At 44.3% G+C, this 16552-nt stretch overlaps 1 protein-coding gene across 1 annotated transcript in view; it reads right to left on the bottom strand.

Annotated features, from left to right (window-relative positions):
• LOC134574844 (oocyte zinc finger protein XlCOF8.4-like) overlaps positions 1-14463 on the bottom strand; it is a 29724-nt gene extending 15261 nt beyond the window's left edge. The window contains exons 1-6 of the mRNA XM_063433902.1: positions 14382-14463; positions 13729-13879; positions 11692-11877; positions 11487-11610; positions 9794-10963; positions 7566-7656 (exon numbers count right to left, since the gene is read on the bottom strand). Of these exons, the coding sequence (XP_063289972.1) occupies positions 7566-7656; positions 9794-10963; positions 11487-11610; positions 11692-11877; positions 13729-13806 (1649 nt within the window). The 5' untranslated portion in view covers positions 13807-13879; positions 14382-14463. The remainder of the gene's footprint in view (positions 1-7565; positions 7657-9793; positions 10964-11486; positions 11611-11691; positions 11878-13728; positions 13880-14381) is intronic.
• Between the last annotated feature and the right edge of the window lie 2089 nt (positions 14464-16552).

Here is a 16552-nt window from a genome sequence, read left to right as displayed (position 1 = left end):
ACTACCCTGGCTCGTAGAAGTAGGGCAGACGTATGATAACCTCAGGACAGTGTTACATTGTAGATGCATGTTTTACCTTAATTTAAAATGTAGTATTATAAGAGGGGAATGGAACAGCTATGCTAGTGCATGTGTAATGCGTTCAGTTACTTTGTCTCAGGTAGCTGCCAGGCTGTCTGATGGGATTAGGAAATGTGCCTAGCAAGCCATTGTTAGATGTTTAACCAGCACCATGGAAGGTGAGACTGAGTCAACATTGCCACACACTACCTATTCAATACTCAAAGTAAGTTGGTCAAGGAGACCTATTGTGTTGTATGAGCAGGCTCTATTTCTCCACTGTAATTAATGTACCTGCATACTCCTCCCTATATTATGCAAACAAGTGTGTCGTGCCTAACTGTAGAAAAGGCTGTGTGCTCATAATAAACCAGTTCATTGGAGTTCGTTTTTGCATCAAGAAGAAGCTTGCTTGTCTCTTTCTTTGTTGTAACTATCTATGGTCTGCTATTGTGCAATCGCTAAGAGGACATATACGTTTGGTTAGATATTGTAACGGAGCTCTAGTCCTAGCAGGGACTCTTCTCTGCTGGATCCACAAGAGTACAATCAGGAACAAGAAAAACGCCAAACAAATATCCCACCTCATCCCCAGCAACTGGACGACACACAGTTCTGGGAGTAAAACTGGTTTTATTCCTGCCACACACGGCTTTAATACATTGCCCCTAGCATGGGGTTTCTCAGTCACAGTTACAGGGCTTTTCCTACCAGGATCTTCTGTGCCTGAGAGATGATTCCGTGAGAACAAATACATAACTTAATTATCTCTCAGGTACAGAAAAACCTGGCTATTTTATAAATTCTTTATTTTGAAAAGATTTTGTTATTTTTTGGGGAAGGGGGTACAGAAAAGAGGTGTGGGATACGGGTTAGTTTCTTGTTGAACATGTTTCATAACATAAATACATAGTGGTCATTGCATTCACATACATTGTAGGTACATTCTTGTTTGTTTTCGTTCTCATTTTTTTCTTTCTCTTGGTGGGGGGGTTAGGAGGGGGGGGTACAGAAAAGAATTGGGGTCGGGAGAGGGTTACAATACATCACATTACATCAACGTTGTGGAACAGAGTTGGTTATATCACTATCGCATAACAATAATTACATTAGTCTTAACATAAAAAGGAGGTCATGACCCCTTGTGGAGCATGGGGGGGAAGGTTACTGGGTGGTAGTCTGCGTGCAAGGTCATACCTGTTGTGAGCGGGTGTGGTACTTGGGTGGTTCCCGTGTGCCCCTTGGGGTTGGGGCTAATCTGTGTCTTGGCGTTATCTTTACATTGTATGTCTGGTCCTGGTATGTCGTTCTCGTGCGTCCTAGTCTCCATCCGGTTATTTTGGAGTTGAGGGCCATAAGAGTCCAATTTAGGGAGGAGAGATGATGGCTTTGGAGAATGTTTGGTGGGCATTGAACGTCCTATAGGTTGGGTGGGTGTCATCTCAAAGGGTTGTCAGCTGTATCTGAGATTCGTTTGTGGGTGAGGGGGGTGTGTTAGGTTGTGTGGGGGGGTGGGGGAGAGGCCGGGTGGAGGGGAGGTGGAAGGAGGGTCTACGGGTGTGAAGTTATTGGGGGGTTAGTATCGTTCTGGTTAGCCATGGGTCCCATATTTTGTGGTATGAGGTTGTGGTGTCGTGGACCAGGGCTGACAGTTTGTCCATCTCCATGGTTTCTGTTATTTTGTGTAGTACTTCAGACGTAGTCGGGACAGCGTTGCTTCCCCAGTGTCTGGCTATGGTTCTCCGGGTGGCCAGCGCGATCCGGGCCGTCATTTTGTTTTGGGCCCTGGTAAGGGTCTCGTGGGGTTTAGACAAGAGCCAGAGCCAGGGGTCCAGTGGGAGATTGCTGTGTAATGCCCCGTTTACCATGTGTGTTATGTCCTGCCATAGTTGGGCGATATATGGACAGTTCCACCATAGGTGTATGTAGGTGCCTTGGTCGTTGCATCCCTTCCAGCAGCGGTCTGAGGGTGTTATGCGCATTTGTTTCAGTCTTAGTGGTGTGATGTACCAGCGGAGCATGGTTTTGTACGCTTGTTCTTTGTGTGTTACGCAAATGGTGATTGCTGCTGTGGCTTCCCATATGTCTTGCCAGTCTGACGGGTCAGTGATGGGGCCTATATCTCGTTCCCATGCCTTCGTGTAAGATAATGCTTCAGTGGATTGGGTGTGGTGTAGGATGCCATATATGGTAGATATTTGGCCTTTTTGCATTGGGGTGTTCATGCACATTTTCTCAAAGGTGGTGAGCGTGGTAGTCGCTGTTTGTTGGTTATGTGGTTGGGTGAGAAAGCTCCGTATTTGCAGGAATCTAAAGTGGTCGAAGGTTGTGTATGGGGTGTTGTTAGGTAGTTGTGTGAAGGGTAAAAGTTGTTGACCCCGGAAAAATTGATGGAACCGTACCAGGTTATTGTCTTCGTATCTCGCGAAGTGTTGGGGTGTCATCCCGGGTTGGAATTGTTTGTTTCTGAGGATTGGCATTAGGGGGGATGGTGTGTTGATGATGTTGTATTTGCGGGTTACTTTGTCCCATAGTTGGATTGAGTGGATAAGTGCTGGTGTTGTGGGGGGTATCTGTGGTCTGTCTTGTCTTGGTAACCAGATGTACAGGGAGGGGAAGTCCCGTCCAGACAGGTTGTGTTCGATGTCAACCCATAATTTGAGCCCTGGTGGTGCGTGCAGGTTTTGGATCTGTGCTAATTGGGCCGCTTGATGGTAGTCCCATAGATTTGGTAGTCCCAGGCCCCCTCTCTTATGTGGTATGTAGAGTGTCGAGCGTTTAATTCTGGCTTTTTTTCCTGCCCAAATGAATTTGTCTATTCTGGATTGTAGTGTTTTGAAGTCTGTTTTGGATATCGGGATTGGCAGGGCTTGAAATAGGTAGAGGAACCGCGGTAGGAGGTTCATCTTAACCGAGGCTAGGCGCCCCAGCCACGATATGGTTAAGTTTTGCCATTTATCTAGGTCTTGGCTCGCCCTTTCTAGTAATGGGGGGTAGTTCAGTTGGTACGTGAGTTGTAGGTCTCCCGGTATGTGTGTCCCCAGGTATTTTATGCTCTGTGTCTCGTAGCGGAAAGGGTAGTTTGTTTTGAGTGCTTTTATGTCGTCTTCAGGGATGTGGAGTGGTAGTGCTTCGGTCTTGTTTATATTTAATTTGTATCCCGATATTTTAGCATAATCTTCTAGAAGGGTTATGAGTGGGGGCAGGGAGGTCATAGGGTTCGTTAGCGTCAGTAATAGGTCGTCTGCATATGCCGAGATTTTATATTCCTCTCCGCGGATCCGGATGCCGGAGATGATGTCGGTTTGGCGTATTTTCTGTAGAAGGGGTTCTAAAGATAGGGCGAAAAGAAGGGGGGAGAGGGGGCATCCCTGTCGTGTGCCATTATAAATTGTAAAGGGAGGTGGGTGGGTGTTCGGGATGAGGAGGCTCGCTGTGGGGTGGGAGTATAGATTTTGTATGGTTTCTACAAAGAGTTCGGGAAAGCCCATTTTTTCAAGGGTTGTGAATAGGTATGGCCATAGTATTCGGTCGAATGCCTTTTCAGCGTCTAGGGAGAGGAGGAGGGTCGGTTGTCGTCGGTGGTTCACTGTCCAGATTAGGTCGTATGTTCTCCTGGTGTTATCGCATGCTTGTCGGTGTGGGATGAATCCGACCTGGTCTGGGTGGATTAGTTTGGGGAGGATAAGGTGGAGGCGGTTGGCTAAGATTTTGGTGAATAGCTTAATGTCGGTGTTGAGCAGCGATATCGGTCTATAGTGGCCTGGATCTGTGTGTGATGTATGGGGTTTGGGGAGCAGGCATATGTTGGCTTTAATCATGTCTGTAGGCGGGACCTCCCCATCCATGAGTGCCGTGAATAAGTGTAGGAGGTGTGGTAGGAGCAGCGGTGAGAAGGTTTTGTAGTATAATCCAGAGAAACCGTCTGGTCCTGGGCATTTGTTGGGCTTTAGTGTTTTCATGGCTTGGGCTATCTCCTCGAGTGTGATAGGTGAGCGCAGTGTTTGTTTCCCAGCTTCCGTGAGGTTGGGCATAGGGATGTCGTCTAGGAAGGCCTGTATGTTATTTCGTGTTTGGGAGGGGTTGTTTCGTGATTCGGGGTCGTGATCGTATAGTGAGGCGTAGTAATCATGGAAGACCTTAGCGATTTGGTTTGGAAGGGTGTGTTTCTGTCCGTCCGGCGTTGATATGTGCGGGATGTGTTTGTTGCATGTCCGCTTACGGAGTCTGTGGGCTAGGAGTGTGTCTGCCTTGTTCGACTTTTCGTAGAACATCTGTCTAGTCCATTGGAGGGCTTTTTTGGAGTCCTGTGCCATGAATGTCTGTATTTCCCGTCTCTGCTCCTGGATTTGGGGCATGAGGTCAGGTGTAGGGTTTGTTTTATGTTGGTGTTCCAGTGTTCTTAGGGCTGATAGGTGCGTTTCTAGTGTTTGTAGCTGCTGTTTTTTGTGTGCCGAGGCTGCCGCTATCAGTTTGCCCCGTATGACCGCTTTATGGGCTGCCCACAGGGTGCATGCTGAGGTAACGGAGCCTCTGTTGATGTCAAAGTAGTCCGCTATGTCGGTTTGGATTTTATTTTTGATAGAAGTGTTGTGTAGGTGGGTTGGGTTAAGTCTCCAGGACCAATTCCTGGTCGTGTGTGGTAGGGTGAAGGAGAGGAGTATATCTGCGTGGTCTGACCATGTGATTGATCCTATGTTTGCTTTTGTGATGTGTGGGAGTAAGGAGGGGGAAGTGAGGAACATGTCTATACGGGAGTAAGAAGAGTGTGGGTTTGAGTAGAATGTGTAGTCTGCTTCAGTGGGGTGGAGTATCCTCCAGGTGTCTACTAGATGTGTGCGGGAGACAAAGGCTTGGAGTGATTTGTCATTTCGTGTGGGAGGCAGGGGTTTTGCTTGTCGCGTCTTTGTTCGTCGTCTGTCCAGTTCAGGTGCCATTGTGGCGTTGTAGTCTCCCCCTATTATGAGGTGGTGGGAGGAGAAAAGACGGAGGTGTGTCTGGAATGTGTGCCAGAAGTGTGTGTCGGGGTGGGTGGGGGCATAGATTGAGGAGAAAGCGTATTTGTGGGGCCCTATTTGTCCCGCCACTGTTATATATCTCCCTTGGGGGTCCGTTACTGTGCGTGTGAAGGTGATGGGGCAGGTCTTGCGTGCTAAAATGGCTACTCCGTCTCTTTTCCCCTGTGGTGAGCTAGCTAAGTAGCACTCCCTGTAGTGTCTACTCAGGAGAGGGAAGGCTCTTGTCTGTTCATAGTGGGTTTCTTGGAGTAGAATTAGGTCGGCTTTGGTGCGGTTGGCCCACCGGAGAAGTCGGTGCCGTTTAGCTGGGTTATTCAGGCCTTTACAGTTGATGGATATACATGTGAATTGAGAGGGATTAATGTTGCCCTTATCCCCTGGTCCTGAAGTGGGGTGTGTGTGCGGTAGTGAAGGCATCTCCAGTTCCTCTCTAGGGGGTCGTGTGGCAAGATGGGGGTCAAGGGTGTAGTATGGGAATCGAGGGGGCAGGGGGTTAGGGGGGGGGGCTAGGAGGGTGGGGGGGGAATATGAGTGTGGGTGTTGGGTGCTAACCTGGTCTTATGGTCGTGTTGCCAGGTCGTCCTGGGGGATCAGAGTATCCGTATGAGTCTGGTGGGGTCAATCCGTCGGTGGGTCGAGGAGGTGAGTAGGTGGTCGTACGTCTGTGTTGGCAGCGTCTACTCGTCCCTCCCGGCTTTACTTAGTACTGGGGTGTGGTTCTGAGTCGGCGTCTGTGGGTAGAGAACAGTTAGGTCTCGGTGCAGGTGACGTCATAGTCTCTTGTGGTGTGTGGTGGGTTGTCGCCATTGCCTATTGGCTTGTAGTATGAGAGGATTTAGGGCCTCTGTGTGTCTGTGAGGCGGGGTCAGAGTACGTGGTCACCTCGTTAGGTTTCAACATGCAATATGGAAGATGAGAAAAAGGAAAAGGAAGAACCTGTGAACTATATACAATAAAGTTAAACATTTCTTGCTATGCATGTTACATTTTGCATTTTACATGTTGCGTTGTACATTTTACACTTTGCATTTTACATTTCGCAGATTACGTTTTACATTTTACATTTTACAATTCACATTTTACAATTCTCGCCCTGGTTGTCCTGGACTGTGTATGTATGGTTCTTGTGTGGCGTAATGCCTCTGCGTGTAGTTATGTGGGTAGAGTGTAGCTCGTGCCACGGTGGAAAGGGTCTGGTTGGTGCGGTGTTTTGGCTGTGCGTGGAGTGTCTTTGCATCTAGTATGATAGGTGTGTGTTGTCCCAGGTGCCGTGTGGGTTGCGGCTGCCATTGTTGGCTGAGGTGTGGTGCCTGACTCATGTGTTCAACACCTCCACCTGTCTTCCTATTCTCGTGTGCTCGCTACGGTTTGTGGTTGCAGTGGCTGGGCTGTGGGTTCGCCCCTGTGAGTGTGTTAATGGTTGGGTGGTTTGGCATGCTGTTATACGTGTGCTTGCTCACAAGGTCAAAACCTGGCTATTTTAAACCTCTCAAAAATACATTTTAATAATTTCAGAACCCCACGAAAGTCATATCACCGAATAGTTTTGATCCGAGTGCACACTTTGCCAAAATATCACTCAGATCCCTTCATTGGTTCGGGAACGCCATTCAAATGAAGTTTTGCCCAGTCGGCTACAAGGTGATGCAACAAAACAGCTCCAGAGAAAACAAGGCAACAATCGGTCATGTTTCGGGGGTTCTCACACGAACACTGATGAATCCATTCCTTGGCTGTTAGGGTACAAATGCTTCCCTGTTCGGTAGTTATTGCCTCCCGAATGCCATTCTCCTTATTGTTCACGCAGGCGATACAAGGTCTGAACGATTACACCATCGGTAACAGACGTCAGGACCGCATCGCTTCCAACTGAATCGCCGGCAAGGAGAGATGATGCATTCGCTATCTAAGTACAGGAATAAGTGATGTTTAAGTCAGTTAATGAACAAACTTACAGCCACGATCTACAAAGTCTTATTCTCATCGAAGGAAAACATGAGCTTCCTGTGAGGATTTTTGAAGTTAAACCAATATTAGGTGGATGCTTTCCATGTGTTGGTTACCCCTCCTGACCCAACATGGTAGCTCAACATCAATGTACATCATTTATGAAAAATGTATGCTGTTTTACTACTTTTTGAAAAAAAAACCACGAAGATTTGATGACCGTTGTCCTTTAAAAGTGTGTGAACTTTTTTCAGCTCCTGTTCCTTATTGGATCCTGTTTTTAAGTTACTGGTTGTATACAAGAATGATTGGTGTGACACAGTGCTTTACAAATTCCCATACAATATAGAAGCCAGGAACAAAATATACTTCTGGAAGAGCAGGAGAACCACCTGTGGGAGTGTTTTATTGACAAGCGGGTGAGGCTCGTTTTTTTTTTTTACAGTGCTTTAAATTGTGGTCTATAAATTTGAAAGCACAAAGCTAATTTTGTGCTCTTTAATTAGAATTTAACTTGTAATTTTTTAAAAGTGACTCTACTAGGAATTCTTAAGTTCTGTCATTGTCTTCTTCATGTCCATCTTAAGCTCCTGGTACTTCGTCTTCCACAAGCTTGAGTTATTGTTGTACCCTTGCACAAACAGAGGTATATGGAAGTTCACACAAAATTCTCAAGAGAACTTCTTACAAAAAATCCTTTTCCCACAGCCATTACTAGGGAAGGCTACTAGGAAATTAAAAAGAGACAGCTAAAACCGCTCCTTTTTTTTTTATCAGCCTCAACACTGTGCATTAGACAAATAAGTCCCAACTTAGGCATCGATTAAATATTGTTGGATAGGCTTTCCAAATCATTTACTATTTTTGGAGAAACTTTTAAAATGAAATATAATTACATTTTTTTTAAAAAGTTTAACATTTTAATAGTTTTTTAATATATATTGCTGATTTTTTTTATATATATATATATATGATGAAGGTTTGTACATTTCAATATTTTGGGAAAAAAAAGCATTTTAATACTTTATCAAAAAATATTAAATCAATGTTTTAGTAATCTGAGATTTTTTTTAAATTTTATTTGAATTCATTGAAATTCCAAAACGGTCAATGTGATTTGTGTCAAAAAGATTATCTTGCCGAATGGTTTCACACTAATTAGAGCATAACATGTTAATTTTTGGCAGTTACCTCCAACCCTTGATATTCCCATCTTCAAAGCAGACCTGTCACTTTGTATGTTTTGCTTTTAAATTAAGCCTTTGTGCTCCTCTACTTTCCTTTGTTCTTATTTTTATTTTTTTAAATGCACGTTAGCTTTTTTTGGTTATACATACAATAAAGAAAGAAATACTTTTTTGGTATGTGTGATCTTTGGCAATAGGCAGCGCATAATACTCACCTCAAAACTTTTTTAATATAATAATCCTTTTATCAAGTTTTGAAAGGAAAATTGATTTTTTTAAAAAGTATTATATGTAAAACAGAGATATAAAATCATCGCTATCTTTAGTATATGATAGGATCATTCGGCCATATGCATACACCTCGGGTCGAGCATTGTTTGAAGCAGAGAAGACCACAAACACTAACTGCTGGTTTTTTAACACTGTCTGCCCCAAGGTGCATGTATATGGCTAAATGATCCTATCATATGCTAAAGGTAAAGGTCGGATTTCCTTTTGCATATGCTAATCTGCTCACAATCCATCAGCCAAAAGAATCCCACAATAGGGCAAATTGCAGACATTGTTGACAGAAGAGAACAAAATGGCAGCACCCAGGTATTGAGATCCGGCACATGGAATAAAATTCAATGAATATAATTAAAGGCAAAGAAAACATGACAGTGTCACTTTTACAATCATTGGAAAGTAGGAGGGAGGAGATACAAAGAGAACACAGCTAATCTATAAAGTCATCTCTCGTTATAGGGTAGGCCAACTGCCCACATACAACGCACTTTTCACAGGACAAAAAAAAATTAAGAATGTAATAGTAGGCATACATTTGGTTTCTGAGCTCAAGAGCTGTACTTACACCCCTATTTTCTTTTTATTTTCTTGTCATTTGTATATTAAATGGATACTCTAAGTTCCAAAACAACTTTAGCTTAATAGTTTTTTTGTGTAGATCACGACCCATCCTGTCCCACTGCTCAATCTTCTGCTCACCTCTCCTCTGCCAGCATTTATATCAGAGGAAGTGAGCGCTTACCTTCGGCGCATTCCCACATGGCTGGTCAGGATCCAGGGTGTGCCACAGCAGTGCTCACATCCAGTGTGTTAACTGCCGCTGTGCATTCAAGACACTTAAAGGATCTACCTGTGAGAAGTTCCAAAGTCATGCAATCACTAATAGAAAATCACAGCTCTGTTATGGCTATATATACACATTATAAATGGCTGGGATGTTTACTTGATAGCGCCCCCCCCCCCCCCCATGTGAGTGGGTGTAACAATTATGTTATTAAAAGTGGAGAGTCTACAGTGTCTATGGTCAAAAATGCTGGCAGGAACTGTGTATGAACTGACGCAGGAGCGTCAACTAAGGTAAGTTTTCTTACACAAACCCAAAGTCCCAATTTATGTTTTTTTAATCAATTGTCCCTGTATGAAGAGTAAAAAAAATATCCCTAAAACATCACTGAATATTGCAGGTCCGATATACATACCAACATGTATATATGAAGATAGGGGGGGGGGGGGGGGGGGGGGGGAAGACAAATACACATATTTAATACAATGAATGTTAACATTCAGCTCAAGAATACAGGTTTTTTCCTATATGTATCCTTTGGTGTTTAATAAGACATGAATGAGTTCGAAATCGTTTTTCACATTCAGAACAAGAAAATGGCTTCTCTCCTGTGTGGGTCATTCTATGTGTCACAAGACACGAAGGACGATTGAAACCTTTACCACATTCTGTGCAGGAATACAGTTTCTCTCCCGCATGAAGTCTCTGATGTCTAGTAAGATTTGACTTAAAGGTAAAGCACTTCCCACATTCAGAACAAGAAAACGCATTTTCTTTTTTATGAATCCTCTGATGTTCGGTGAGGTTGGACTTAAAAATAAAACTTTTTCCACATTCGGAGCAGGAAAATGGCTTTACTCCCGAATGAATCTTCAGGTGTGTATGCAGCTTTGAGTGTACTGAAAAACATTTTCCACATTCAGGACAAGCAAATGGTTTGTCCCCTGTGTGTATCTTTCGATGTGCAAGAAGATTTGATCTACGTGTGAACACGTTTCCACAAACACGACAAGAATATGGTTTGTCACCCGTGTTATTCATTTGATCCTTATTAAGATCTGCTGAAGTCATAAAATATTTCTCCTGTGCAGAACAAGCTGATGATGAAGGAAAAAAATCACAGTTTGACTCAGGCAACTGCCAATTTGCAAAAGACAATAGAGGAGATGCTTGTTCTCCCTGTCTATTTTCAGGGGGCATATAACTGTTCATGTCAGTGAAATTTCCTTCTTCGCATTCGGACAGTTTCTCTGCAACACGAGTAGCTGTATAGTCTGACTGTGCATATCTGGTGAGTGTATAACTATCTGTGTCTGAGAAATCACCTTCATCAGATACATATTCCTCTTTGATATATGTAACTGTATATTCTGCCTGTGTGTGGTCTGTGGTGGCACAGATATTAGCTTCTGGGAAATCTTCTTCTTCAGACAGGGCAGATTCTTCTGTAATTTGTGTAGGTGACTGTTCTACAGGTATACACAGGTCAGAGAGATTAACTTTAGCGAAGGTTGATTCATCCGTTCCACATTTAGCAGATTTCCATTGTACCTCCCATGGATCATCTGTTCTGGGATATGTTCTGGTGAGGCTACTTTTCATGTTCTCTTCTTGTAGACAATTTGCGACAGTAAGGGGGCTTTGATATCCAGCATCTGTAGATCTGTCCACAGATCCACCTTTCAAAAAAGAAAAAAAAAATACATCCTGTTAAAACATTTGTGATTTTAATAATAATAAAAAAAAAAAAAGCTTTAGCACCTTCTAAGGTGGCTCTGTCACCATATGGGGTCATTGCAAGATGAGTGCTTTGATGAGTGTCCAGTATCCTTGAGGTGCAGGTGAAGGCGAGTTTTACTTACCTGAACATGTTGCTTGTGGCAGTCGCCATGTTCTTCCTGCTGGTCCTATTCAGCTCCTGTTGTTTCATCTGCCAGGAGCCAATCTAAGTGTTGTGCTCTTGCACATGAGGTCAGTGTTAAACGATAAACAATGTCTTACTAGTGATTAGTAAGTCAAGTTCTGTAAAGTGTAGGAAACATACTTAAACAAAGAAGTCCCTCTTTTGTCAACATGTATCTTTGTAGTGTGCTGGAATTTCAGTGGAATCCAAACTCAGTCAATGTGAGTATTTCTTGAAGATGGAAATACTCATTTTGAATAAAGGTGACAGAGCCGTGTTATGATTAAACCTCCTCTTACCTAGTGAACTGATCAGCTGGTGAGTTTCATTCATCACGTCCTTGTAGAGGTCCTTGTGTCCTTCTAGATACTCCCACTCCTCCATGGAGAAATAGACAGTGACATCCTCACACCTTATAGGAACCTGACACACACAATGATACAGTCACCATCCAGACACATCCCTTGGTTTTACTGTATAATGCCCCATTCCCAGCAGCCTCACCTCTCCAGTCAGCAGCTGGATGATCTGATTGGTCAGTTCCAGGATCTTCTGGTCATTGTTTCTCTCATTTATCAGTGAGTGAGGTGGAGGCACCGTGCTGGAGCTTGGAGTTTTGCGGACACTTTCTGAAGTATGAAGACCGTTCTGCAGTACAGGCTCACCAGATCTTTTTGCAACAATGTAATCCTACAAATAGAAGTAAATATCACTTATTAAAACCCACAAAATCAATAACGAAGAGACATTTCAATATGATTGCTCTAAGTTCTCAAAAAAAGTCTACACTTGACCATGACGGCACCATTTGCTGGTACTAACAACAAAAATCTACCAAGAATCTACCCTTGGCTAAAGTTTCACTAAACCCTGTTTATACGTGTAATAGAGACTACAGACTAAAGACAATATAGCTGTCACTGTGACATTACCCAGAATCCCTCACCTCTCCAGTCAGCAGGTAGATGATCTCCATAATGACATTACCCAGAATCCCTCACCTCTCCAGTCAGCAGGTAGATGATCTCCATAATGACATTACCCAGAATCCCTCACCTCTCCAGCCAGCAGGTAGATGATCTCCATGGTGACATTACCCAGAATCCCTCACCTCTCCAATCAGCAGGTAGATGATCTCCATAATGACATTACCCAGAATCCCTCACCTCTCCAGTCAGCAGGTAGATGATCTCCATGGTGACATTACCCAGAATCCCTCACCTCTCCAGCCAGCAGGTAGATGATCTCCATGGTGACATTACCCAGAATCCCTCACCTCTCCAGTCAGCAGGTAGATGATCTCCATAATGACATTACCCAGAATCCCTCACCTCTCCAGTCAGCAGGTAGATGATCTCCATAATGACATTACCCAGAATCCCTCACCTCTCCAGCCAGCAGGTAGATGATCTCCATGGTGACATTACCCAGAATCCCTCACCTCTCCAGCCAGCAGGTAGATGATCTCCATAATGACATTACCCAGAATCCCTCACCTCTCCAGCCAGCAGGTAGATGATCTCCATAATGACATTACCCAGAATCCCTCACCTCCCCAGTCAGCAGGTAGATGATCTCCATAATGACATTACCCAGAATCCCTCACCTCTCCAGCCAGCAGGTATGTGATCTCCATAATGACATTACCCAGAATCCCTCACCTCTCCAGCCAGCAGGTATGTGATCTCCATACTGACATTACCCAGAATCCCTCACCTCTCCAGCCAGCAGGTAGATGATCTCCATGGTGACATTACCCAGAATCCCTCACCTCTCCAGCCAGCAGGTAGATGATCTCCAGACTGACATTACCCAGAATCCCTCACCTCTCCAGCCAGCAGGTAGATGATCTCCATAATGACATTACCCAGAATCCCTCACCTCTCCAGTCAGCAGGTAGATGATCTCCATGGTGACATTACCCAGAATCCCTCACCTCTCCAGCCAGCAAGTAGATGATCTCCAGACTGACATTACCCAGAATCCCTCACCTCTCCAGCCAGCAGGTAGATGATCTCCATAATGACATTACCCAGAATCCCTCACCTCTCCAGTCAGCAGGTAGATGATCTCCATGGTGACATTACCCAGAATCCCTCACCTCTCCAGTCAGCAGGTAGATGATCTCCATACTGACATTACCCAGAATCCCTCACCTCTCCAGTCAGCAGGTAGATGATCTCCATAATGACATTACCCAGAATCCCTCACCTCTCCAGTCAGCAGGTAGATGATCTCCATGGTGACATTACCCAGAATCCCTCACCTCTCCAGCCAGCAGGTAGATGATCTCCATACTGACATTACCCAGAATCCCTCACCTCTCCAGTCAGCAGGTAGATGATCTCCATAATGACATTACCCAGAATCCCTCACCTCTCCAGTCAGCAGGTAGATGATCTCCATGGTGACATTACCCAGAATCCCTCACCTCTCCAGCCAGCAGGTAGATGATCTCCATGGTGACATTACCCAGAATCCCTCACCTCTCCAGTCAGCAGGTAGATGATCTCCATAATGACATTACCCAGAATCCCTCACCTCTCCAGTCAGCAGGTAGATGATCTTCAGCGTTAGATCCAGGATCCTCTCAGTCATCTTATTCCCGTCCAAGTTCATCTTCAATGGTTCTGTAAGATGACTTACTAACAGGCTCTAATCTCCGTCCAACTTCGAAAAAGTCATACAACAGCTGCAAAAGTATTCAAAAGCAAATAATTAAAAACACAAAACATAATCTGGTTAGCGTCACCATTCCAAAACAAACAAATGTGCTAGAATGTGTACCTTTCCAGGGCGCCATGCTCATGGTATGCAAAGTATTAGCAAATTACTTATATTTTACATAAATGATATATACAGCGCATGTCCAGTAGCTGTTTATTTAATTTGAGCATGTTTTATACGGAGTGTATTTGCTGGGATACTCTATAAATTGCTGACCAGTTTAGACAGCGATGAATCCCTATACCGCTATTAAGGTTGGCTCTCTGTCTCCCATGGTATCCTCAGCACTGCACTCACTACCTCTTTGCATACAATACTTGGACTCACTTCTTAGGAAGAAGTTTATCTTGTAACAGTATTCTAGTTACATAAAACGCAATCAATAAAAAACACTAAACTGACCATCTGCTTTCCAGCAGCTTTGATGGGATAGCTATGCCATGTAACAGAGAAGGTGACTCCATTACCCTGGATGTCCAGCTCCCTGGTGGCACAGAGGGGTCTGTGCTCATGTCTGTCTGCAGACCCTCTCCCTGCTCCCCTGCTGATTACCCCACACACAGACATCACGTCTAATGCACCCGCCGGAGACTGTTACCATGGGGAAATGGAATCCTAAGCCGCCATGTTTGTTTTGGGCACAGTGCCCATTAATGTCAGGGTATGGGCTCAGCGAAGTAAACATCTCAAAACAACACAGGGGTTTGAAAGGACAGCATCTCGGCTCGCTTTAGTACCGCTGTATTTGTCCATCCTTTGTTATGTCTGCGAGAGGATTTACGTAAACTAACTGGTTCCCACAAGAATCATGGCGGCCGCACCCTCAACGAGCAGCGATACTTCCGGTTCCGGTAAAACAGGAAGTTATGTTTTAGCCAGTTAGACTACAAATACAAGCATCGGTTTCAGTTTCACTGAGTCTCGTTTAGATATATGTATGTAACGGGCTGAGACGGGAACCCCACGAACACCCTAAAACTCCGAACGCTACCGTAGCCTCAACAAAAATGGCGGCTCCGACTACTGCGCGTCATCAAAGAGCGCCTGCTGATAGTTTCCGGTTTCCAGGAGTTATTGTTAGAATTGGGGTGCATTTGTCTTCATTGGATTATTGTAACCTGTATCTTGACCTGTTCTATACTTTACTGTTTGATTTAGTCACAAAGAGGGTGATATTGACCATGTAACACTGGGGAGGGGGGAGGAGGAGTATTGAATTAAATTGAAATATATAATTCAAGTTACAATGACAGCCAAGCATCACTACCCAGGATAGGAATCATTGATAATAGGGAGGTTTGGGATTTTACGTTCCCCTGTTTATGTCAGGTCTTTACTTCACTGCGAGAACGGGTTTGGAAAATGTAGGTAACATAACCACTAGAGAAAACTGGAGAAGTTATGTTGCTTAAAGTGAACCTTTAAGGACAGAGGTCTGTGATTTTAAGGGACACTGTAGTCACCCAAACAACTTTAGCTTAATGAAGTAGTTTTGGTGTATATATCATACCCCTGCAGTCTAACTGCTCAATTCACTGCCATTTAGGAGTTAAATCAAATATTGTTCACAAATCTGTCTAAATCTGTGTTAGTGAGCACTTCTCCTTATAGGCTGGCCACAATAAAAGGCCACTCTAAAATGTGCAGTTTTATCACACAGCACAATGCCACAGATGTCGCAAGTTTTGAGAGAGCGTGCAATTGGCATGCTGCCTGCAGGAATGTCCACCAGAGCTGTTGCCTGTGAATTCAATGTTCATTTCTCTACCATAAGCCGTCTCCAAAGGCGTTTCAGAGAATTTGGCAGTACATCCAACAGCCCTAACAACCGCAGATCACGTGCAACCACACCAGCCCAGGACCTCCACATCCAGGATCTTCACCTCCAAGATCGTCTGAGACCAGCCACCCAGACAGCTACTGCAACAATCGGTTTGCATAACCAAACAATTTCTGCACAAACTGTCAGATACTGTCTTAGGGAAGCTCATCTGCATGCTTGTCTTCCTCATCGGGTTCTCGACCTGACTGCAGTTTGTCGTCGTAACCAACCTGAGGGGGCAATTGCTCACATTCGATGGCGTCTGGCACTTTGGGGAGGTGTTCTCTTCACGGATGAATCCCGGTTTTCACTGTACTGAGCAGATGGCAGACATTGTGTATGGCATCATGTGGGTGAGCGGTTTGCTGATGTCAATGTTGTAGCCCATAGTGGCGGTGGGGTTATGGTATGGGCAGGCATATACACCATATACTGACTGGTTTTCAGACCCCCTCAGAAGCCCCCAATACAGTAAAATAGAGTGGCCTTTTATTGTGGCCAGCCTAAGGCACACCTTTGCAATAATCATGATGTTTAATCAGCATCTTGATCTGCCACACCTGTGAGGTGGATGGATTATCTCAGCAAAGGAGAAGTGCTCACTAACACAGATATAGACAGATTTGTGAACAATATTTGAGAGAAATAGGCCTTTTGTGTACATAGAAAAAGTCTTAGATCTTTGAGTTCAGCTCATGAAAAATTGGGGCAAAAACAAAAGAGTTGCGTTTATAATTTTGTTCAGTGTACACACACAAAAAAAAAAAAAAGGAAAAAAATATTGCACTCCACCAAAAATCCCTTTAGAGCCCGGGG

Source organism: Pelobates fuscus, chromosome 10 (genome assembly GCF_036172605.1).
Source record: "Pelobates fuscus isolate aPelFus1 chromosome 10, aPelFus1.pri, whole genome shotgun sequence".
Taxonomy (NCBI): Eukaryota; Metazoa; Chordata; class Amphibia; order Anura; family Pelobatidae; genus Pelobates; species Pelobates fuscus.
The sequence above is the reverse complement of the archived record's forward strand: the minus strand, read 5'-3'. Positions and strand labels throughout refer to the sequence as shown.